We start from the raw sequence: 24,070 nt of genomic DNA, 5'->3' as shown, positions 1-24,070 counted from the left end.
CCGCCGGGTGTGGCCCCCCCCCAAAAAATTTAAAACCCAAGAACTAGAGAGAGAATACAGCAGGATAGGGTGCTTCCCTTGCATGTGGCAAACCCAAATTCAATTCCCGGCATCCCATATAGTCCCACAAGCACCCGCCAGGAGTAATTCCTGAGTGCAGAGCTAGGAGTAATCCCTGAGCATTGCCAGATGTGGCACCAAAACAAAAATAAATAAATAAAAACTTTAAACTCCTATTTATTATTATTATTATTATTGTTTTTGGGTCATATTCAGGACTTACTACTGGTTCAGCCCTGGTAGGGCTTAGCAGCCCAAACCCCGATCAACTTTTTTTTTTGGGGGGGGCCCACACCCGTTTGATGCTCAGGGGTTACTCCTGGCTAAGCGCTCAGAAATTGCCCCTGGCTTGGGGGGACCATATGGGATGCCGGGGGATCGAACCACGGTCCTTCCTTGGCTAGCGCTTGCAAGGCAGACACCTTACCTCTAGCACCACCTCGCCAGCCCCAACATTTTTTTTTATTGTGTTTGGGATGTTGGAATCAAATCCAGTCAGCCACATGCAAGACGAACACCCTATTCATTGTACCATCACTCAGTCTCAACCTGATATACTTGAAAGGGTCTTCAGAAGAGCAATAAAAGTACCAGTAGGGCCGGGCGGTGGCGCTAGAGGTAAGGTGCCTGCTTTGCCTGCGCTAGCCTTGGACAGACCGCGGTTCGATCCCCCGGTTTCCCATATGGTCCCCCAAGCCAGGAGCGACTTCTGAGCGCATAAACAGGAGTAACCCCTGAGCGTCACTGGGTGTGGCCCAAAAAACAAAACAAAACAAAAGTAGCAGTAAACGTATGCTAGACTCCTGGGGCCGGAACAGTGGCGCAGGCAGTAGGGCGTTTGCCTTGTACATGCTAACCTAGGACGAACCGCAGATGGATTCCCCAGCATCTCATATGGTGCCCCAAGCCAGGGGCGATTTCTGAGTTTATAGCCAAGAGTAACCCCTGAGCATCACCAGGTCTGGCCCAAAAACAAAAACAAACAAAAAAATGTATGCTGGACCCAACCAAGGTAATGGTACAAGTGATCAGTTACCAAGAGACAGCTTTATTGGCACTGAGTGTTAGGGAATGAGAGGAAGATCAGAGGTAGCATAATGAGCTCAGGGCTGGGGTCCAAATGACAAAGTTCACCATCCAAATGGATTTAACATCCCAGCAGGCTTGCAACCAACATAAGGTGATCTCTTAATTCAATTTCCACAATACTTTCCCAAGCGCACATATGATGGAAGAAATATAAAAATCACATTTTACAGATCTTAGAGTTATCTTTAGCATTTAGTTTAAAAGTCTCACCATCTTCATGAACAGTTATCTTGCTAAACAGAGTACAAAGTGACAAATAATGACAAGCAGCCTCAGCAAACCCATGATAACTTTCCCCATTTTTTCCTAGATAGGGCTGAAAAGTAGATGGAAGGGTGGGAGCAGAGGTAGGGGCACCTGGGCTAATTGCCCCTGGTACAAGATGGCATCTGAGGCTTGCTGGGAAAGCTGAACTGGAGAGATTTGAGGGAAGAGTCCAGGCTCAGTATTCAGTCAGAGTCACTGCTGGAAGAAGAGGAAGAGGAGGAATGCTGCAAGGGGAAAGGAAGAGGAATGAGCATCAGATCCAAATCACCTTTGATCATTTCATGAGTTTACAGTGCCCTATCCCTCCACCCAAAATGTCAGTTTCCCTAAAATAATCAGTCTTCAGCAACTCAAACTGAAAAAGTAAGAACTTCCTTCAGCAGTGAGATTATAGGAATGGGTCAAACCACTGCTTCTCAACTTTATTCCCATTGTATCCCCCTTCCAACTTTATTTTCTTCCTTTGCCCCCTGTCTCAAGCTGTGGTCCCTCATTTATAATTCCTTGGAAAATCCTGGGAGCCCCAAGGGACGATGTGTCTCTTGGCTGAAATACACTGGATTAAATCATTCTAACTTATTGGGGTCAGAGAGAAGGTACAGTGGGTAGAATGTTAGCCTTGCTAACAACAGATCTGATTTCGATCCCTGTTATCCTATATAGTCCCCTGAGCACCATCACAAGTGGCAAAAAAAAAATATTTCTAAACAATTTATTATTAAATATTTAATTGGTTATTTATTATTAAATTATTATTAAATAATTGCTTTGTTATTAAATGATAAATTATTTCAGGGGCCAGAGAGATAGCCTTGCATGCAGCTGGTCCAGAACAGATGATGGTTAGAATCCTGGCATCCCATATGGCCCCCCATGCCTACCAGGAGCAATTTCTGAGTGCAGAGCCAGGAGTAATCCCTAAGCACTGCTGGGTGTGCCCCCCACCCCAAAAAAAGATTCTAATTCACCGCATGGAATTTAAGATAAAGCATCTGCATCAGTACCTAGGCAGGAACCAAACTATAGGCATAAATATAATACAGCAACTGGGGCCAGAGCGATTGCACAGCGGTAGGGCTTTTGCCTTGCACGCAGCTGACCCAGGACAGACCTGGTTTCGATCCCAGGCATCCCATATGGTCCCCCAAGCCAGGAGTGATTTCTGAGAGCATAGCCAGGAGTAACCCCTGAGCATCACCGAGTGTGGCCCAAAAACAACAATATATATATTTTTTATATACGTATTATGTAACATATATATTATACCACTGCTACCTATGTTTACTGAAAGTTACTAGCTTAAGCTACAAATCAAATAGAATAGAAATAGCAGGTGTATCTGTCTCTACTTTTTTCTACTTTCTAACAGGAAGAAAGTGAGAGAAAAGACTGCAAAGTTTGGGCTTAAGAGATAGTACAGCAGGTAGCGCCTTTCATGTGTCAACTCAGGTTCAATTCCCAGCATCCAATATGGTCCTCTGAACCCCTCGAGGAGTGATCCATATCTAACCCCAGCACATAAAGTTTATATTTTGGTATTTTAAGGGGTTTATTATGGTTTCATTTTGGGCCACACCAAGCATAATGTTCAGGGCTTATTCATAGCTCTACATTCAGGGATCACTTCTAGCAGGGCTCAGTGAACCATATGGGGTGCGGGGGATGTAACCCAGGTCATTTGCATACAAGCAAGCATCCTACCTGCTCTACTATCTCTCTGGCCCTAGGACTATAATTTATACAACACCCTGCAAACATTAAGGAGAGAAAACAACTCCAGTAATTAGAGCCAGTTTATTGTTCTTTGTTATGTGACTGCTGTGTGTGTTGGGCCAGAGACAGCTCAATGAGAGAAGTGCCTGCTTTGCATGCAGATGCAGGAGGTTCAGGTTTTGATCCCTGGTATCACATGGTACCCTAACCCACTGCTGGGAGCAACTCTGAGCACAGAGCTGGAAGTATAACCAGGTATAAACAAAATAAAATAAAACAAACAAAAACAAGTGCCCAGAGAGACAGTACAGCAGGTTAGGAGCCTGTATTGCATGCCTCTGACTGTACTCAATCTGTTGCAGGAGTAATTCCAGGGCACAGAGCAAGGTATAGGCCCTGAGTACCATCAAGTATAGCTCCCCCCATCAAAAAAAAAAAACAAACAGAAAAGAAGCCTCTATTGTGCCAGACAACTGACCCTATTTTATTTGAACCATTTCCAGTGGATATATCCAACCTGCTAAAACTTTCTGATGGGGGAAGGGATGCAGCAAGTTGGCAAAAGCTCTGGAGACAGAAAGGTAGAGAAGGGCACCTTACTCTGACATCTAATCTAAGCTCCACTAGCCACTTTGAGACAGAAAATCTAATTCATGGGGCTGGAGCGGTGGCGCAAGCGTTAAGGTGTCTGACTTGTGCCTGCTAGCTTAGGACTGACTGAGGTTCGATCTCCAGGTATCCCTTATAGTCCCCCAAACCAGGAGTGATTTCTGAGCAGGAGTAACCCCTGAGCGTTACCGGTGTGGCTCAACCCGCCCCCCCCCAAAGAAACAAAAATCTAATTCACTAAATATTTCTTTTTTTGTGGGGCCACACCTAGTGGTGCTCAGGGGTTACTCCTGGCTCTGTGCTCAGAAATCACTCCTGGCAGGCTCGGGGGACCATATAGGATGCTGGGATTCGAACCACCGTCCTTCTGCATGCAAGGCAAATACTTTACCTCCATGCTATCTCTCTGGTCCCTAGAAATCACTCTTGATGGGTTCAGGGAACCACATGGGATTTTGGGAATCAGATCCTGGGTTGGTTGTATGCAAGGCAAACACCCTACCTGCTGTATTAGTGCTCTGGTCCTTCACTAAATACCTTTCTTCAAGACGATTAGATTCTTCTCAGTGGCAATCTTTTTCTTTTTTTTGGGGGGACACCAACCTAGTGCACTCAGTAGGATGCCAGCGATCAAACCTAGGTTGGCCATGTGCAAGGAAAATGCACTCTCCTCTGTGCTTTCACTGTAGAGCCTCAGTGGAAATCCTTTATAAAGAAGAATCATCTTCCAGAGCAACCAATCATTGGCCTATGCCCTAAGACCAAGAATCTCTCTTGCCTCATCCCCTGATACCCTCACCTATCCAGGCTCCAGAGGCCACTGACCTTGCCATGTTTATGATGTTTGTGCATCTTTTTATGAGCTTTCTTCATTTTCTTACGCATCTTCTTGTCCATCACCATTCCCGGTGCTACCATACCAGGAGCCAGGGGAGCCACAGGAGGCATTCCAGGAGCAGGCGGTGGGTATGGAGGGGGGTAGGGACCAATGGGCTGGCCACCTGGATACCCTGGCTGTGGCATAGGTTGTGGGGGCACACCTGGAGGGAAAGCTGGATTCCCCTGAGGAACTCCTGGGGGGATTGGATAGGGAGTGGGAGGAAAGGCAGGATTGACAGGTGGTGGATGGACAGGATTGTTAGGGGGATATCCGACGTTAGGGGGATATGGATTTGGCCCTGGTGGAAGAAATACAAAATAAACTGAGATTAAAAATATCCAAGAGTTTCTGACAACAAACAACAACAACAACAACAACAACAAAAAAGCAAGGGTTTGGGGCCAGAGAGATAGCATAAAGTAGGGCAATTGCCTTGCATGCAGAAGGTCGATGGTTCGAATCCCGGCATCCCATATGGTCCCCCAAGCCTGCCAGGAGTGATTTCTGAGCATAGAGCCAGGAGTAACCCCTGAGCACCGCCAGGTGTGACCCAAAAAAAAAAAAATAGATACAGATTTCCTAGACTTTAGGTCAGTACTATAATTATGCAAAGCAGAATAACAATGTTCCTGGGGTTTGTTTTTTGGTTGTTTATTTGTTTTGGAACCTCCTGGCTATGCTTAGGAGTTACTCCTGATTCTGAGCGCTTATGGGTGTGACCAAAAAAAAAAAAAAGCAAGGGTTCAGTCCCTGGCATTCTATATGGTCCCCTGATCCTGCCAGGAGCAATTTCTGAGCATAGAGCTAGGAGGAACCCCTGAGCACTTATGGGTGTGAAATGGAACTGTCACGGGAGACAAACCTCAGTAGGAGAGATAAAAGGAAGCCCCTGGAAGGGTTGATGATAGTGAGAACAACGAACTTTGTGGAAATGACACCAATGGTCAGCCTTTGCTAGGGACTTTGCTGTTTCTGCTAAGGGCAGAAGCAGTGGAACAATGTAGAAATTTCTGATTGTGGGATTCATTTGAAGACATTTGGAAGAAGATACGGCTGTGCACAAGGTTTCTCTCTCTCTCTTTTGTTTTTGGGTCATACCTGGCTACAGCCCAGGGGTTACTCTTGGCTCTGTGCTTAGAAATAGCTCCTGGCCCCCGCCGGGTGTGGCCCAAAATCCAAAAAAAAAAAAAGAAAAGAAATAGCTCCTGGCAGGCTCAGGGGACCACATGGGATGCTGGGAACTGAACCACCATTGGTCCTGGGTTGGCAACATGCAAGGCAAATGCCCTACCGCTGTGCTCTCTCTGGTCCTTTATACAGGGTTTCCCAATCTTTTTTCCAACATAAACCACTACTGACTTGCTTCCTTCTTGTGGTGACCAAGTCCTACTGGTTTGCCCCATAATATCAGACTTCATCTGCCCATCCAACTCTTGGCAGCTTTTAAATGATTTTCACCTGTGTAAACACTGCTCCCGACACCTACCAGTATTAGGATTCCACATGTTCAGATGTTTTTGAGCCTAAAAAATAAAAAAGACAAAAACCTTACTCCCATGACATTAGAAAAGTAGTGAGAGGGGCTGGAAAGATAGCATGGAGATAGGGCGTTTGCCTTGCATTCATTAGGATGGTAGTTCAAATCCCAGCATCCCATGTGGTCCCCCAAGCCTGCCAGGAGCGATTTCTAAGCACATATCCTGAGTACCACTGGGTGTGGCCCAAAACAGAAGAGAAAAAAAGTTTCTTTTAAATAGTACCTTTGCGGGGCGGGCGGTGGCGCAAGAGGTAAGGTGCCTGCCTTGCCTGCGCTAGCCTAGGATGGACCGCGGTTCGATCCCCCGGCGTCCCATATGGTCCCCCAAGCCAGGAGCGACTTCTGAGCGCATAGCCAGGAGTAACCCCTGAGCGTCACCGGGTGTGGCCCAAAAACCAAAAAAAAAAAAAAAAATAGTACCTTTGCACTCAATACTTAGTTTATCCTGCAGAATTCAGTTCCCAAGACAACTCCCTCTGATGACAGTTACAAGTCTCTAATCCATCAGGTCTTGGACAGAGTCCACAAAGTTGGCAGTCCACTATCCTTATCTCTCCTCTCAAGCCCCTGCATCCTGCATAGAGGTGACATTATTTAATTGAGGATACCACATTCCAGCATCGTGGTCCTGGCTCTGACAGTTCAGAGGTCACTTCTTTTTTTCTTTTTTTGTTTTGTTTCGTTTTGGGTTTTGGGTCACACCTGGCAGCGCTCAGAAATTGCTTCTGGCAGCCTCGGGGGACCATATGGGATGCGAACCACACCGACCTTCTGCAGGCAAGGTAAAGACCTTTTGCAGGCAAGGCAAACACTCTACCTCACGGGCCCTCAGAGGTCACTTCTGGCATGCTCAGAAGAACCATATATGTGCTACCGGGGACTTAAATAGGATCACAACAGGCAAGACAAGCACTTTCCCCCAATACAATCTTTTGTGTGTGTGTGTGTGTGTGTGTGTGTGTGTGTGGTTTTTGGGTCACACCCGGCAGTGCTCAGGGGTTATTCCTGGCTCCATGCTCAGAAATTGCTCCTGACAGGCACGGGGGACCATATGGGACGCTGGGATTCGAACCGATGACCTCCTGCATGAAAGGCAAACGCCCTACCTCCATGCTATCTCTCCAGCCCCAATACAATCTCTTCGATCCGGCCCGTTTGGTTGACTTTAACCACCCACAAGATAAAGATTCTGGGGATGGTACAGTGGGTAGGGCGTTTGCCAGGCAAACAGGGTCGATCCTCGGCATCCCACATGGTTCCCCCACACACACAGCACCAGGAATGACCCCTGAGCTTAGAGCCAGGAGTAATCCCAGAGCACCGTCGGGTGTGACCCCAAAACAAACAAACCCCCCCAAAAAAAGATAAGGAAGATTCTGAAACAAGTTTCTCTGGCAGGATCCTCATCCCAAACTCAAGCAAGGCAAAGAGAGGAAAGGGGGCTCAGTAACTATGCAGCCACCACCCCCCTCTAAGTAGTGTGCAAATAGAGAACCCCTAACTCAGAGATTGAGAAAGGAGGAAATTGGGGAAGCCAGAACCACAGTTACCTTTTACACCCACTGCAGCAGCTGAACTGACTGACTTGTCCTTAGGAGTCTGCACTCACTTCCTGGTCCTCCCCACCTTCCCTCTACGCCCGCCTCTACTGCAACCTGATTGGACGCAAGTAGCCAGCTTGCATTCTCATTGGTCAAGACACTCGTCAATCTCTTCGGAATCTTTTAAGTTAGACGGAAATGGTGATATCAGGGCGGGGAACCCGGCCCTGGAAGGCGTGCCGAAAACCTGGGGGGTGGCCTAGGCGGATCTGGCCGGGAAAGGGCGGTGACACCTGTTTCAGGGCAAAGTCTACGTGACTCCAAGACGCTAAAGTTTCCTCTGGAGTCTGAGATCTACTATGTACCACTTATTTTATTTTTTTTTGTTTTATTTTTTGTACACTTATTTTATTTTATTGTATGTTGTTATGTTATGTTATGATTTATGTTATGTTATGTTATGTAATGTTATGTTATGCTGTTATGTTATTTTATGTTATGTTGTGATGTTGTGATGTGTTGTTATGTTAAGTTATGTTATGTTATTATGTTATGTTGCATTGTGTTGTGTTATGTTATGTTGTGTTATGATGTGATGTGGTGTTACGTTACGTTATTTTTTGTTTTATTTTATACTTATTTGCTTTTTATTGGGGGGGGTCACACCCGGCAGCACTCAGGGGTTACCCCTGGCTCCATGCTCAGAAAACTCTCCTGGCACGCTCAAGGGACCATATCGGGATTTGAACCACCGACCTTCTGCATGCAAGGCAAATGCACTACCTCCATGCTATCTCTCCGGCCCCCTTATTTGCTTTTTGGACCACACCGATGATGCTCAGGAGATACTCCTGGCTATGTGCTCAGAAATCACCGCTGATTTGGGGGAGCATATGGGATACCTGGAGATCTAACCGCAGTCCATCCTAGGTTAGCGTGTGCAAGGCAAACGCCCTACCGCTTGCACCCACCTCTCTGGCCCATATCACACATTTTAATAATGTGTCCTGATAAGTGCAGAGAAAGGCTAAACGCTGCTGCTAGGTTCGAGCCCCCAAACTTAACGATGCTCGCTCCCTCCTTGCCCCAATGGAAAAATAAAAAAGGAGATTTTCTTGGGGAAAACAATGAGATTTATTTCCTAATCTCTCTCTCTTCTAGGCTTCCCCCCACCAAATCACAGCTCTCTTCTTCACCTTTCCCCATCCAACAACACCAGTGTCATGTGTGTTCCAATTAAATCTGAAATCTCTGCACATCTCTTCATCTTGCCTGCTATTAACCGACCTTTTTCTTCAGCTGGATTGCTGAAAGGCCCTCACACCACACTTCCTTCTTTTTTTTTTTTTCTTGCACTTTCTTATTTTTGTTTCTCGGTCACACCCAAAGGTGTTCAGGGATCGCTGCTAGTCTTGCTCAAGGACCATACGCAGTGCCAAGAATCAAACTTGAAGCTGTCACATACAAGACAAAGCCATAATCCCTGCACTATCTCTCTGATTTTCTTTCTGGCCACCTGAGAATCACTAGGTGTGGTCTTAACCCTGCACATATACACGCACACACTCATGCTCATGTGTAATAAAAACGACTGAGTCAATGCTAAAGTATGCAGCAAACACAGAGGAGGAACAAGGAGACTATAAATTACCACATCAAGGGGAAGTGAGTGATGTGGTCTGGTGGCACAAATTCAGAAAAGATTGGAGTTGGGGGAGTAAAATCCTTTGTATGAGAAAATGACCTAAAAGTAATAACAGGAAGGGAAGTATCTACTTTTTACTATTGCTTCCAGATCGTTTCAAATCAGACAAAGAATAGCTATCATGCCAAGAAAAACTAAGACCATTTTATTGGTGGAAGAAAGAAAAGGTTAAAGATACAGATTTCCGGGCCCAGAGAGATAGAACAGTGGCGTTTGCCTTGCAAGCAGCCGATCCAGGACCAAAGGTGGTTGGTTCGAATCCCGGTGTCCCATATGGTCCCCCGTGCCTGCCAGGAGCTATTTCTGAGCAGACACCCAGGAGTAACCCCTGAGCACCGTCGGGTGTGACCCCCCCAAAAAAAAAAAAGATACAGATTTCCTAGACTTTAGGTCAGTACTATAATTATGCAAAGCAGAATAACAATGTTCCTGGGGTTTGTTTTTTGGTTGTTTATTTGTTTTGGAACCTCCTGGCTGTGCTTAGGAGTTACTCCTGATTCTGCACTCTGGGAACACTATATGGGGAGGTGGGGCTGGGGACTGAACCCTACTCAGCCACATGCAAGGCAAGTGCCCTACTTGCTGTACTAACAACTCTCTAGCCCCTATTCCTGAATTTCTTTTTTGTTTTGTTTTGTTTTGTTTTGTTTGTTTGTTTGGTTTTGGCTTTTGGGCCACACCCGTTACTCCTGGCTATGCGCTCAAAAATCGCCCTGGCTTGGGGGACCATATGGGACGCCAGGGGATCGAACCGTGGTCCATCCTATGCTAGCGCTTGCAAGGCAGACACCTTACCTCTAGCGCCACCTTTCTGGCCCTGTTCTTGAATTTCTAAGAACTTTATTGTTGTTGTTGTTGTTGTTGTTGTTGTCGTTTTGGCCATACCCGAAGATGTTCAGAGATTACTCCTGGCTCTACACTCAAGAATTACTCCTAGCGGGCACAGGGGACCATATAGGATGCCTGGGATCAAACTCAGGTTGGCTACATGCAAGGCAAATGTTTTACCTGTTGTATATCACCCTGGGCCCAGTTTTCTAAGAACTTTAAAAAAGTATAAAGTGGGAGCCAGCGTTGTGGCGCTAGAGGTAAGGTGTCTGCCTTGCCAGCGCTAGCCTAGGATGAACCGCGGTTGGATCCCCCGGCGTCCCATATGGTCCCCCAAGCCAGGAGCGACTTCTGAGTGCATAGCCAGGAGTAATCCCTGAGCTTCACCGAGTATGACCCAAAAACCAAAAACCAAAAAAAAAAAAAGTATAAGGTTGAGGGCATTAAACTATGTCAGCATGTGATTTTCATCCTTTTCCCATGACGTCTGTTGATGCATAAACATTTACTAAAAATGGACTAGAAATAGCTTAATAGGTTGTATACACTTTCCACGTAGAAGGCTTGGGTTCATTTCCTGGCAGCACATGATGCTTTTGGTACTGATAAGAGAGAGTAGCCACTGAGCACAGAATCAGGAGTAGCCCCTTGAATACCACCATGTATAGTTCAATAACCAAAAAAAAAAAAATACTATAATACTATTTATCAGCACTGGTGGGTGGGTGGGTTGCAGGGGTGGGATGGTGGTGGTTGGGGGAAAGTAGGGAAATTGGGGAAGGGGGGAGCCATGGGATAACCAGGGAAGTGTGGGGTATCGGGAACAACCAGGGGAAGATAGGGAAAAATATACTATTTATCACATCAAAATCAATGAGAAAAATGAGGTTCTGAAAGAAATAGTTTATTTCAGGTTAGTGGTACATAGTTCAGAAACCCAGACTTGAGCCAGGTCATTAAGCTGCATACAGAAAGAATCCTGCGGGCTATAAAGAACCAGAAGGAGGGATTGGAGCACAGCAGTAGGGCGTTTGCCTTGTATGCTGCTGACCCAGGAGGAACACTGGTTCCATCCCCCACATCCCATTTGGTCCCCCTGAGCCTGCCAGGAGCGATTTCTGAGCACAGAGCCAGGAGTAACCCCTGAGCACTGCTGGGTGTGACCCAACCCCTTCCAAATAAAGAAAAGCATATACTTAACACTGAGAAATCTTAGCCCCAGGAGTTCACTTTTTGTGGGGTACTGATGGTACTTAGGTTCTGCTTCACCTGGTTTAACACACCTGGTTGTGTATTCAGGGGTACTTTTGGCAGTGTTCAGGGACCACATCTGATGCCAGAGATCCACAGGCAGGTCAAGTGCTTTGGACTGAAAAGAGAGTATAGCAGATAGAGCTCTTGCCTTGCATGTGGCTGCCCTGGGTTCAGTCCCAAACACCAACCTTTCAGAATGCAGAGCCAAGAGTAAGCTCTGAGTAGTACTGAGTATGGCCTAACCCTCCACCCACAAAAAAAAAAAAAAAAAAGAAAAGCCCAGCTAAAGCTGGGTAGACATCTTACTGAAGGACTTTCCCTCTACACTGGACAAAGGATCCACAAAAAGATCTGGGGTCTCTGCTCACCTTCAGAGCAGCACTTTCACTATTCCATCCTTCTCTCCCATCAGCTCTGCAGGAGGTCCTACCAAATTAAAGCTTTGTAGAGGAGAAGAAAAAAAGGAAGGAAAGACCAGGAGCTCAGGATCACAGGAAACAAGACTCAAAGACAGACTCAGAAAAACACAAATTTTCTTTTCCCTCCTGGATCACTAATTCCAGGTTTAGGGCAGAACTACAGTGGACAAGAGGATCCAATCCTTTGGCAAGTAAGAGAAGCAGTGGTGAATGGAGTAGATAAGTATCCAGTTACTACATTTATGTTGTCATAAAAATAGATTACACATAAACTGCACATTTACATAATAAGTGCTTCAGGCAGGTGGAGGATTTCTGGAATAAGAGCCTTGGTTCTGCTGAGGTGGCAGGCACTTAGCTATGGTCTGAAAGAATGGCAGTGGGAGGAGTTGAGAGACCATCTTCCAGGTAGAGATGTGGGCAGCTGTGTGAGCATCCCTCTGGTCCAGGGTGGGCAGCTTGTGGCTGGGCCAGGGCTGTAAGGCGCTGTTGCACACAGTGGGCTGTCAGCCGTGCTTCCGGGTCTGCATCCCAACAGTCTTCCAAGAGATCCCTCAAGCCACCAGCGACCTACAGAGAGTGACCAGATGTAAACTTGATCCCAAACTCCTGAAGGGTCCCCGAGTGGCCTCAGAGTTTAAAGAGGAGTCCATGAGTCCTATGTTTTATTGTTTGGTTGGGTTTTTTGTTTCTTTCTTTGTTTTTGTTTTTGGGTCACACCCAGCAGCTCTCAGGTGTTACTTCTCGCTCTACACTCAGAAATCGCTCCTGCAGGCTCCGGGGACCATATGGGATGCTGGGATTTGAACCACCATCCATTCTGAACCGACTGCTTGCAAGGCAAACGCCCTACCGCTGTGCTATCTCTCCAGCCCCAACACTTTTTTTTTTTAAACAATAGTACAGCAGGTTGGATGTTTGCCTTGTACATGTCCAACCTGGGTTCAATCCCTGGTATCCCATGTAGTCCCCTGAGCACTGCCAACTATTGTTGAGTAATTGGGAGGGGGTTATTCCTGGCTCTACACTCATAAATCATTCCTGGCAGGCTCAGGGGACCATATGGGATATCAGGATTCGAACCACTGTCCTTCTGCATGCAAGGCAAATGCCCTACCTCCATGCTATCTCTCCAGCCCTGTTGAGGAATTCTTTTTTTTTTTTTCTTCTTTTTTTTTTTTCTTTTTTTTTGAGGAATTCTTGAGTGAAGAGCCAGCCCTGAGTACAACTGGCTGTGGCCTCAAAAAATGAATAAAATGAGGTCAATATCTTTATATACTAATGGGAAATCTCTCTCTGTCCCCCTGGGTAATCAGAGTCTTCACAAACAACATTCCAGCTTCCATAATCTAACCTCTTGTAAATACTTGTGCAAAGAAATTTCCATATCTAACCCCTTACAAAAACTTTTGCAAGTAAATTTCAAACCAGGTAATAGGGGAAGGGATTTCTTAAGACAACCTTGTGCAAGACACTATGTCTGTTCTTGGGTCATAGCATAGATATGGATGTGTAAAACCAATCAAAATTTTGGGATTGAATATTGGGTTCTGGCTGGAACTTTAGAAATGATGATTCGGGGCCGGAGAGATAGCATGGAGGTAAGGCGTTTGCCTTTCATGCAGGAGGTCATCGGTTCAAATCCCGGCATCCCATATGGTCTCCCATGCCAGCCAGGAGCAATTTCTGAGCCTGGAGCCAGGAATAACCCCTGAGCACTGCTGGGTGTGACCCAAAAACCACAAAAAAAAAAAAAAAATGATGATTCATCTTGGGGGCAGGACTCAGGATAGAAGTAGTCAGAGAGCTTCCTGTCGGAAGGCACTAGCAAGAGAGATAACAATTGCAGAGAGAAAAAATAGGTCATGAAGTCAACTGAGCAGGAGGAAGTCATGCAGCTCTGGAAAGGCTACATGAAACAGGATGGAAGAAAATAAAACTAGGGGGGGTCGAAGAGATAGCATGGAGGCAAGGCATTTGCCTTGCATGCAGAAGGACGGTGGTTCGAATCCCAGCATCCCATATGGTCTCTTGAGCCTGCCAGGGGCGATTTCTGAGGGTAGAGACAGGAGTAGCTCCTGAGGGCTGCCGAGTGTGCCCCAAAAACAAAGAAAGAAAGAAAACTGGGGGCCCGGAGAGATAGCACAGCGGTGCTAGCCTTGCAAGCAATCGATCCAGGACCTAAGATGGTTGGTTCGAATCCAGGTGTCCCATTTGGTCCCCCGTGCCTGTCAGGAGCTATTTCTGAGCAGACAGCCAGGAGTAACCTCTGAGCACCGCCGGGTGTGGCCCAAAAACCAAAAAAAAAAAAAGAAAAAAAGGAAAACTGGACTACAGAGTAAATTTGCTCAGCTTCAGCTCAAGGTGAGCCAGTAGTGGCAGTAGCAACGAGACAGGAGCAACCTTGGCCAGGATCAGAAACCCTTGTTTTGTTTTGTTTGTTTTGGGGCCACACCCAGTTGTGCTCAGGGGTTACTCCTGACTCTAAGCTCAGAAATCGCTCCTGGCAGGCTTGGGAGACCATATGGAATGCCGGGGATTGAACATGGGTCCATCCTGGGTTGGCCGCATACACGGCAAACACTTGTACCGCTGTGTTATGTGTCCGGCCCAGAAACTCTATTCTTATCTCAGGAAGTCTTGGCATCCCCAGCCCAGCAGATTGTGACCTCTTACTGTGGTGTAGCTGTGCCAGGCGGATGGGATCAAGGGGCGCCTTCTCTCCTCCACAGCAAAGGTCCACATCTCACAAGAGGTAGGGGTGCTGCCCAGTTCTGCTTCGTAGGCCAGTTGGAAGGGCGGAAGGGTGCTGTCTGCAGAAAAGCCATGGGACCAGGTGTCAGCTAAGTCTAGTGAGGCCTCCTTTGTGGAAAGGCCAGGGTGAAGGAGAGCATAGCTTCTAGGGTCATGAGGTTGGTTTAGAACGGGTAGAAGGGCACAGGTGACGGGATTTCTCACCAGGTAGCAAATCTTGGCAGCGACTGAGGATCTCCCAGAGGAGCAGAGCCAGAGAGTAAACATCAGCTCTCCGGAGGGCTGTGCCCCAGTCTTGCAGGTCCAGAGTTTTGTCTAAGAGCTCTGGTGCCATGTATCTCTGGGTGCCAGCCTGAAGAACAAAAATCATCTGTTGGCAACACTCACTGTATCACTGGCTCACACAGTGCCCAGCCTTTCCACCATTATCCCACGCCTCATGCTGAGCCAGATTACTCACTTCCATAATGGCGGCTGGTCCTCGGGGTTGAGTGGGGGCCCATGTGGGGGGCTGAGTGAGACCAGGGAGTACCAAGGCAAGACCCAGGTCTCCAATAGCACATGACCCATCCTCACGAATGAGCACATTCTGGCTGCTCAGATCTCGGTGGGCAATGCCTGGTTTATACTGGCCTGTGGGAAAAGTCAAAGGTTGAAGGGGCACAGATTTTCTTTCCCACTCTTTGATCCAATCTTCCCCTTCCATGCTAAGGGAGAATCAGAAACACAGTCATGTCTTCTGATTCCCTTGGTTTCCTACTCCCAACACACTCACCATCCTGCCAGCGCTCCTCATGGAGAAATGCAAGGCCCTGTGCCAAGGACAGTGCCATCTGGAGGGATCCTCCCCAGTCACTGGTGTGCTGGGACAAGTAGTGGCACAGGGAGCCCTGGTAAAAAGCAGAAGAGAGAGTGGGAATACAGAACTGCAAGTATTGGTCCTTACATAGCACAGTGTAGACATCAATTGGCAGACTTTCCCCTATATCTCCCAGTAAACTGAAACAATCCATATCCAGGCCAAGCCAGGCTGCAAGAGGAGACTGAAAATATGTATCACCCAAACTAATAAGAGTAACTTGCATTCAAGTGTCTCATGTATAGGCCAGAGAGATAGCATAGCAGGTATGGTGTTTGCCTTGTACTTGGCTGACCTGCATTCAATCCTTTGCATCCCTTGAGCACTGCTAGGAGTGATTCCTGAGTGCAGAGCCAGAAATAACTCATGGGCATCACCAGATGTGGACCAAAAACTTAAAAAAAAATGTCCAATTATGATTGTGTACTTGGTCTTTTGGATCTTCACAACTACCCCAAGAGGTCGATATTTCTACCACTTTAATTTTTACAGATGTGATGCTTGAAAGAGGGCCAAATAAACATGTAGAAAGTGATTAATCCCTAGCAATCTAGAACCAGTGTCTTTCACTCTGAACTATCTTTTATTTGTTTGTTTGTTTATTTATTTATTTATTTAGTGGTTTTTGGGTCACACCCAGCAGTGCTCAGGGGTTACTCCTGGCTTCGTGCTCAGAAATTGCCCCATTCTCAACTATCTTATACTGCCTTAGTGTATTGGGAATGAAGACAAAAACAGATGAGATAGGATCGGGCTGGAGCATTAGCATTAGGGCTCTCAATTTGCAGACTCCCAGACTGGGTTGGATCTCCAACACACCCTTATGGCCTGCTAAGCCCACCAGAGCCAGGAGTAAGCCCTGAGCACTACCGGGTGTGGCCCAAAAACTAAAAAAAGAGACAGGTCGGGGCCGGAGAGATAGCATGGAGGTAAGGCATTTGCCTTTCATGCAGAAGGTCATCAGTTCGAATCTGGCTTCCCATATGGTCCCCCGTGCCTGCCAGGAGCAATTTCTGAGCATGGAGCCAGGAGTTTCCCTGAGCACTGCCGGGTGTGACCAAAAACTACACACACACACACACACACACACACACAAAAAGCAAAACAAAAAAGAGACAGGTCAAGGTAGGCAGGGAGCCCCCTCAGAAGCCACTTGGCTGGGGCTGGAGAGATAGCATGGAGGTAAAGGATTTGCCTTGCATGCAAAAGGACAGTGGTTCGAATCCTGGCATCCCATATGGTCCCCCGTGCCTGCCAGGGGCGATTTCTGAGCACAGAGCCAGGAGTAACCCCTGAGCGCTGCCGGATGTGACTCAAAAAAAAAAAAAAAAAAAAAGAAAAAAGCCACTTGGCTTGAAATATCAGGGCCATATGGTAGAGTCATTGAACTAGAAAGCAAGTGCTTAGGAAGCAAGTGGAAACTGGTGGGAAAGAAACAATAGAGTCCTTCTTTGATCAACATTATCATTGTCATTATATTGTAGGTATGTCAGGAAAGCTAAACAAACCAGGGGAAAAAAAAACAAACAAAAACTGGTTTTTGGGGCCCAGAGAGATAGCACAGTGGCGTTTGCCTTGCAAGCAGCCAATCCAGGACCAAAGGTGGTTGGTTCGAATCCCGGTGTCCCATATGGTCCCCCGTGCCTGCAAGGAGCTATTTCTGAGTAGACAGCCAGGAGTAACCCCTGAGCATCGCCGGGTGTGACCCAAAAAAAAAAAAAAAAAAAAAAAACTGGTTTTTGAGCAGGACAGTGAGGCACATGGTTAAAGAAGGAACTTTCTAGAATTGAGTAAGATTTTATTTTTAGTGTGTGTGTGTGTGTGTGTGTGTCTGTCTGTGTGTGTGTTTTGGGCCACACTTGGAGGTGTTCAGGGATTACTCCTGGCTCTGTACTTAGGAATCACTCTTAGCAATGAATAGGGGACCAACCATCTGAGATGCCAGGGAGTGAACCCTGGTTGGCTGCATGGCTGCATGCAAGGGGTTACTCCTGGCTGTCTGCTCAGAAATAGCTCCTGGCAGGCACGGGGGACCATATGGGACACTGGGATTCGAACCAACCACCTTTGGTCCTGGATCGGCTGCTTGCAAGGCAAATGCCGCTGTGCTATCTCTCTGGGCCCCAAACCTAAGATTTTTAGAATGAGGAACTATAGGTACTAATAAATAGTCTCCAGGCCACAAGGTCTGGTGTGGTCTGGAACTCTTCCTCTTCATTTTATATATGTGTGTGTGTGTGTGTGTATACATATGTATATACATATATGTATATATAAATTACATATATATGTATACATATATTGTTTTTGGAAGTACTAGCAATATATATGTATATATTTTTACATATATATATATATATATAAGCTTTTTTTTTTTTTTTTTTTTTTTTTGGTTTTTGGGTCACACCCGGCAGCGCTCAGAGGTTACTCCTGGCTCTATGCTCAGAAATCACTCCTGGCAGGCTCAGGGGACCATATGGGATGCCGAGATTCAAACCACCGACCTTCTGCATGAAAGGCAAATGCCTTACCTCCATGCTATCTCTCCGGCCCCAATATAAAGCTATTTTTTGGCAGTACTAGAGATCAAGTACCCAGTCTCATGTGCAAGACATGTGATTTTTTTTGGGGGGGTCACACCCGGTGGTGCTCAGGAGTTTTACTCCTAGCTCTATACTCAGAAGTCACTCCTGGGGCCCGGAGAGATAGCACAGCGGGGCGTTTGCCTTGCAAGCAGCCGATCCCGGACCAAAGGTGGTTGGTTCGAATCCCGGTGTCCCATATGGTCCCCCCTGCCTGCCAGGAGCTATTTCTGAGCAGACAGCCAGGAGTAACCCCTGAGCACCTCCGGGTGTACCCAAAAACAAAACAAAAAACAAAACAAAAAAATACAAAAAAAAAAAAAAAAAAGAAGTCACTCCTGGCAGGCTTGGGGGACCATATGGGATGCTGGGATTTGAACCGGGGGTCTGTCCTGTGTTGGCCTGCATGAAAGACAAACACCTTACCCCTGTGCTATCACTCCAGCCCCAAGACATGTGATTTATTATTGAACCATATCTCTGGCCTTATATATATTTGTTGAATAAATATGAATATTTTGGGGGACCAGAGAGATAGTACTGTGGATATGGCACTTGCCTTGCACACACACAGCTGACTCAGGTTCTAATCTGGTACCACATGATACCCAAACACCTCCAGAAGTGATCCCTGAGCAAAATAAACAAAACAAAACAATAAAACAAAATTTTTTTTAGTTTTGAGGACACATCAGGGATGCTCAGGGATTACAGTAATTTACTCTTAGTGGTGCTCAGAAGACTTATGGGATGCTAGATTTCCAACCCAGGTTGGCCACGTGTAAGACAAGTATCCTATCTGCTTTACTATGATCCAAACAAAAATTACTTGTGTCAAGGGGGGATAACAAATAGCAGAGCTGCCAGTATTATGCCCAATGCATGTGAGACACTGGGGATTTGAATTCCTGAGCAAGGTAGATACTCTAAGTCAGGACTTCTTTGTTTTTTTTTCCATTCATGACCCCATTCTACTCAAACATGTTTACGTGGGGGGGGGGGGCAGAGTAATAGCACAGAAGGTAGGATATTTGCTTTGCATGCAATGACTTTGTTTCTTTTTTTGGAGGGGCCATACTCGGTGGTGCTCTGGGGTTATTCCTGGCTTTGCACTCAGAAATCACTCCTAGCAGGCTCGGGAATCATATAGGATGCCAGGGATCCAAACCCAGGTCATCCACGTGCAAGGCAAATGCCCTACTGCTATCACTCCGGCCCCAGGAGTTATTTCTGAGCACAGAGCCAGGAGTAACCTCTGAGTGCCACCAGGTATGGACAACAAAACAAAACAAACACAAAAATAAATGATCAGAAACAGGACATGGCCATTAGTACAATAGTGTGTAGAGCACTTGCTTTGCATATGGCCAACCCTGGCTTGGTCCTCGACATCCCATATGACTGTTGAGGCATCCTTGAACCTAGCATTCCTGGGCCCTTGAGTGTTTAATATATATATATTTATATGTATGTATATATATATATATATAAAGTGACCCTTGAGTGTTTAATATATATGTATATATACACACATGTGTGTATATATGTATGTGTACATATACATGCATATATAAATTATGGAACAAAAGGGAGGAAAACAATAATTTTTTTGTTTTGGTTTTTGTTTGTGTTTTTGGTTTCTGGGTCACACCCGGCAGCGCTCAGGGATTACTCCTGGGTCTGGCTCTATGCTCAGAAATTGCTCCTCCAGGCCGGAGAGATAGCATGGAGGTAAGACTAAAGCGTTTGCCTTGCGTGCAGAAGGACTGTGGTTCGAATCCCGACATCCCATATGGTTCCCCGAGCCTGCTGGGGGCGATATCTGAGTGTAGAGCCAGGAGTGGCCCCCTGAGCGCTCCCGGGTGTGACCCAAAAACAAAAAACAAAACAAACAAAAAAAGAAATTGCTCCTGGAGGCTTGGGGGACTATATGGGATGCTGGAATTCAAAGCACTGTCCTTCTGCATGATAGGGAAATGCCTTACATCCATGCTATCTTGTTATTGTTTTAGAGCCTTCCCAGTAGTGTGGGTTGTACCTGGTGGTGCGTGGGAAGCCATATGTTTCTGGGTTGAATCTGGGGTGCTACACATGCCAAATATATTCTCCAGCCATTTTCTCAGCTATTATCCCAGCCCCTAACATAGCCTTTAATCTATGAAAAAAAGAAGAAACGAAGGCAGAAGAATAACTGAAGCCAGATCCCACCATTACCCTGCCCCCAAAACAAACATTTTTGGGTCAGTCCTCACCTTGGGGTGCAGTTCCAGTATAAGCAGGGGCCCACAAGGCAGGGGTCCCGGGTCGCCCCTGCTGGCAGTGATAAAGCGGACAATGTGGTCATGTTGCAGGCCTGGAAGCTCGTACAAAGCTTTCTCTGCTCGGAACTGGGCTATGGCTCTCAGGGGAAAGGCCTTGATGGCTACCAGCTCGCCTTGGAGCTGCCCAGCCCACACCTCTGCGTGACCTCCTTCCCGAATTACCTGGTGGAGGGGACAGGAAAGGAGCGTGGGACTCAGCAGGGCCCAAGGCTAGGCTTTCTCTTCAACATCACCTAGGGATCCCCTAAAAGGGCCCTTCCCTCCCAGCCTGTGCACCTGGGAAAAGCAGAGATCAGGCAGCACAGGAAGCTCAGCACTCCAGTTCCACTCAGACTCTGTCTCAGTCTCGGGTTCTGGCACCTCCAGATCTCCTTGCACTCTGCAGAACTTTCGCTGTAGCAAAGCTAAGGGGGAAATAGTGTTAGGGTGGCATTCCCAGGCATGAACACGGCCGGGAATGAGACATTTTTGAGATTCAGTCTATTGAGATCTTGGAAGTACAGGATCAGGAGAGAGGGAGAGGAGCCAGAACTTTGGGACGCTGTATTGGGTCATGAAAGAGGGAAGGGGCAAGTGAATACCTAGTATGATGCTGACTGCCAGCAGCAGCAGTAGGAGGAACAATCCCAGAAGCATCAGTGCTGTCCAGATGGGCTCTCCTGGACGTGAGGCAAGAATGCAGGCGAAGGAGACCTGCTCCAAAACACTGTCTGCCCTCTCTCCCTCCTCAGAGAATTCGCTTCTCAACCCATCCTCACTCTGGTCACAAACCTCCTTATCTCTCGGTCACCAGGGCAACCAATCTCTCAAGGCCAGGAGGAGGGAATCTTGTTTGGGACAAGGTAGGGTAAGAGCCGGCCCTGTTTTTGCCTCTTCTCCTAACCTGCGCCCCCCAGCCACCCCATGGGCTCCAGCCCTGCAAGATAGCTACCTGGGGCAGTCTGGAGGCCATGGGAGCTGGCAGTGCCCAGACCCCCAGGTGTAGGCAGCTGGGTATAGTTGGCGTTGCAGAGGTCAGTGCCACAGGAGCAGGTAAAGAGGGTGGAGCTGGGGCTGGACTGGGCTCTGGGGCTCAGCTCACAGTGGGGAGACTCACAGTCTGGCTCATCACTATCTCGGCATCCTGAGCAGGGGTCATGGGGGAAAAGAGGAAATAGAATAAGAAAGAGGTAGAGAGAGAGAGTGAGAGAGGGGTATAATCCGGCAAGGCCAAAGAGGAGAAATAATTCCCTTCTCCGGTAGACACGTGCTCTCTGCATCTCATGTAAGCTTTCTTTCCCTTCTGCACATCCTACTTCCCCTCCCTACCCCTTTTCCCTCTGATCCTCACCCTAGGTTTCTCTATCGACATCCTATCACCAGTCATAATATACTTTACCATTCACCTTGCATCTCCACCTGTGTCTGGTCTTGGGTCAGGTTCCAGATTCCAAAGCAGCAATGGCTGTAGAGGCAGCGGATGATCCTGGGGAATTCTGTTCTGGCATCTAGCAGCTTCCCCAGTGTCTTTGTACTTCCCCGAACTCCAGGGGCCTCAAAGAACACACAGGTCCGCCTGCTTGAGGGTGCTACAGCCCAGGATTGGGAGAGGAGGGGTTTGAAATGGGAGTAAATGCAGGGGTCAAAACAGTAGCCAAAAGGAAAGACAAATCGTTTCTATACATCATGGTAAAGCGACAGGAGGAAATGGGGTTTGCAGAGGCCTGGAATCATGGGACACAGGATTTTGCCCCTATCCACCCACCCACTTACCACTCTCTTGAGGCAGTGATTTCTGGTTCAGGTGCCCAGTTTTCTCAGAGAGTATAGGACAGACCCTGCCCCTTCCTGTCGACACTTACCTGTAGGCACAATGGTGGGCAGCAGGGCCCAAAGCCCCTGAGTCCCCAGCATTAGGCTAAAGGAGGCAACAGCGGTGGCAGAGAGCAGGAGCTGGTCAGCAGGGCCAGAGCTTCCTTCAGATACAGGGCACTTGGGGCTTCTGATCCAAGTCCCCACCTCCACCCTCCTCCCTCTAATCCCAGGCTCTGTGGGGGAGATGCCGCTGTGGGGGAGAGAATGGATATGGGCAAAAGCAAGGAGAAAGAGGGAGGAGCAGAGACCCAATCTCATATCCTCCTTTTTTCTATGCAAAGCAGGAGGGGTCCTTGGGGGCACCACTGAGAATCCACTAATGCTGAAATTCTAATGTCTACCCTTGGCTGACCCTGGAAAGGGTGCTGAACTCTTTACCTGAAGAACAAGGTCAAGTGCTATGAGCCATTCAGAAGTGTCCATCCCAGACCCATTCTTTCTGTGCTTGCATTTTTTATTTGGGGCCACACCTAGCAGTTGTTATTTCGTTTTGTGTTTTGGGGTCACACCTGGCAGTGCTTAGGGGTTAGTCCTGGCTCTGTACTCAGAAATCACTCCTGGGGCTGTAAAATCATGCTCAAAGGATATATGGGATGCCAGTGTTCAACTCCAGGTTGGCCAAGTGCAAGGCAAATGATCTACCCACTGTGCTATCTGTCCGATCCAAAAGTCAAAAGTCAATTCTTTTTTTCTTTTTCTTTTTTTTTTTGAACCACAGTTGGTGGTGCTCAAGGTTTACTCCTGGCTCTGGACTCAGTAATTAATTCTGTTAGGTTCTGTGGACTGGATGCTGGGGATCAAACCTGGGTTGGCAGCAAGCAAGGCAAATGCTTTACCTCTTGTAATAGTCCTCTGAACCCCCTGCTATTATTATTATTATCAATAATAATAATTATAATATGTATAATATATAATAATATATAATAAAAATAATAGTAATGGGGGGCCGGAGAGATAGCATGGAGGTAAGGCATTTGCCTTTCATGCAGGAGGTCATCGGTTTGAATCCGGCACCCCATATGGTCCCCCATGCCTGCCAGGAGCAATTTCTGAGCCTGGAGCCAGGAATAACCCCTGAGCACTGCCGGGTGTGACCCAAAAACCACACACACACACAAAAAATAATAGTAATGGAACTGTGCTACCACTCTGATCCCAGGATCTTGAAGCACTCCACCACAATTTGACTCCAGTACCAAATGGCCTTCTGAAAGTCTTTGAGTTTGGTCTTGAAGATACCCAAGCACCAAGTAAACTCCAGCACTGCAAAGTCCAAGCCCCACTCTATATTTGGGTTTAGCACTGAACCACCAGACTGGCTGGCCAAATATCACTTGGAATGGCTCCTGGGTTCTCTGGGTGCCACTTGAGAGCCCCTTCCACACAATTTTTCATTTGACACAATGCTTGAATATTTTAATTTAACTTAATTAATTGGGGGCCATACTCAGTGATGCTCATGGGTTATTGCTGGCTCTGCACATGGAAATTACTCCTGGTGGGCTTGGAAGACTATATGGGATGATTGAACCAGGGTCATCCATGTGCAAGGTAAGCACCATATCCACTGTACTATTGCCCTGGCCCCTAATTTTATTTTTTAGGAAACCAGGGAACCAGGTAGGGTTGAAAAGCAAACCTGGGATCGGAGAGATAGCATGGAGGTAAGGCATTTGCCTTTCATGCAGAAGGTCGTTGGTTTGAATCCCGGCATCCCATATGGTCCCCTGTGCCTGCCGGGGGTGATTTCTGAGCAAAGAGCCGGAGTAACCCCTGAACACTGCCGGGTGTGACCCAA

At 47.1% G+C, this 24,070-nt stretch overlaps 2 protein-coding genes across 2 annotated transcripts; both read right to left on the bottom strand.

The window, feature by feature from the left end:
* Window positions 1-1,088: 1,088 nt before the first annotated feature.
* On the bottom strand, window positions 1,089-7,748 carry PRR13 (proline rich 13). Its single transcript, XM_049783623.1, has 4 exons — window positions 7,706-7,748; window positions 6,105-6,141; window positions 4,564-4,916; window positions 1,089-1,640 (listed from the first exon to the last, which is right to left on the bottom strand). Exons 2-4 carry the CDS (start codon window positions 6,121-6,123, stop codon window positions 1,599-1,601), a joined length of 414 nt encoding a protein of 137 aa, XP_049639580.1. The 5' UTR covers window positions 6,124-6,141; window positions 7,706-7,748; the 3' UTR covers window positions 1,089-1,598.
* A 6,835-nt stretch (window positions 7,749-14,583) lies between these two features.
* On the bottom strand, window positions 14,584-22,311 carry AMHR2 (anti-Mullerian hormone receptor type 2). The gene is made up of 10 exons (XM_049783495.1): window positions 22,260-22,311; window positions 21,804-21,986; window positions 21,350-21,541; window positions 21,000-21,077; window positions 20,695-20,822; window positions 20,350-20,580; window positions 15,432-15,546; window positions 15,117-15,289; window positions 14,861-15,008; window positions 14,584-14,711 (listed from the first exon to the last, which is right to left on the bottom strand). Exons 1-10 carry the CDS (start codon window positions 22,309-22,311, stop codon window positions 14,608-14,610), a joined length of 1,404 nt encoding a protein of 467 aa, XP_049639452.1. The 3' UTR covers window positions 14,584-14,607.
* Between the last annotated feature and the right edge of the window lie 1,759 nt (window positions 22,312-24,070).

The sequence above is a fragment of the Suncus etruscus genome, chromosome 11 (genome assembly GCF_024139225.1).
Source record: "Suncus etruscus isolate mSunEtr1 chromosome 11, mSunEtr1.pri.cur, whole genome shotgun sequence".
Classification (NCBI taxonomy): Eukaryota; Metazoa; Chordata; class Mammalia; order Eulipotyphla; family Soricidae; genus Suncus; species Suncus etruscus.
The sequence above is the reverse complement of the archived record's forward strand: the minus strand, read 5'-3'. Positions and strand labels throughout refer to the sequence as shown.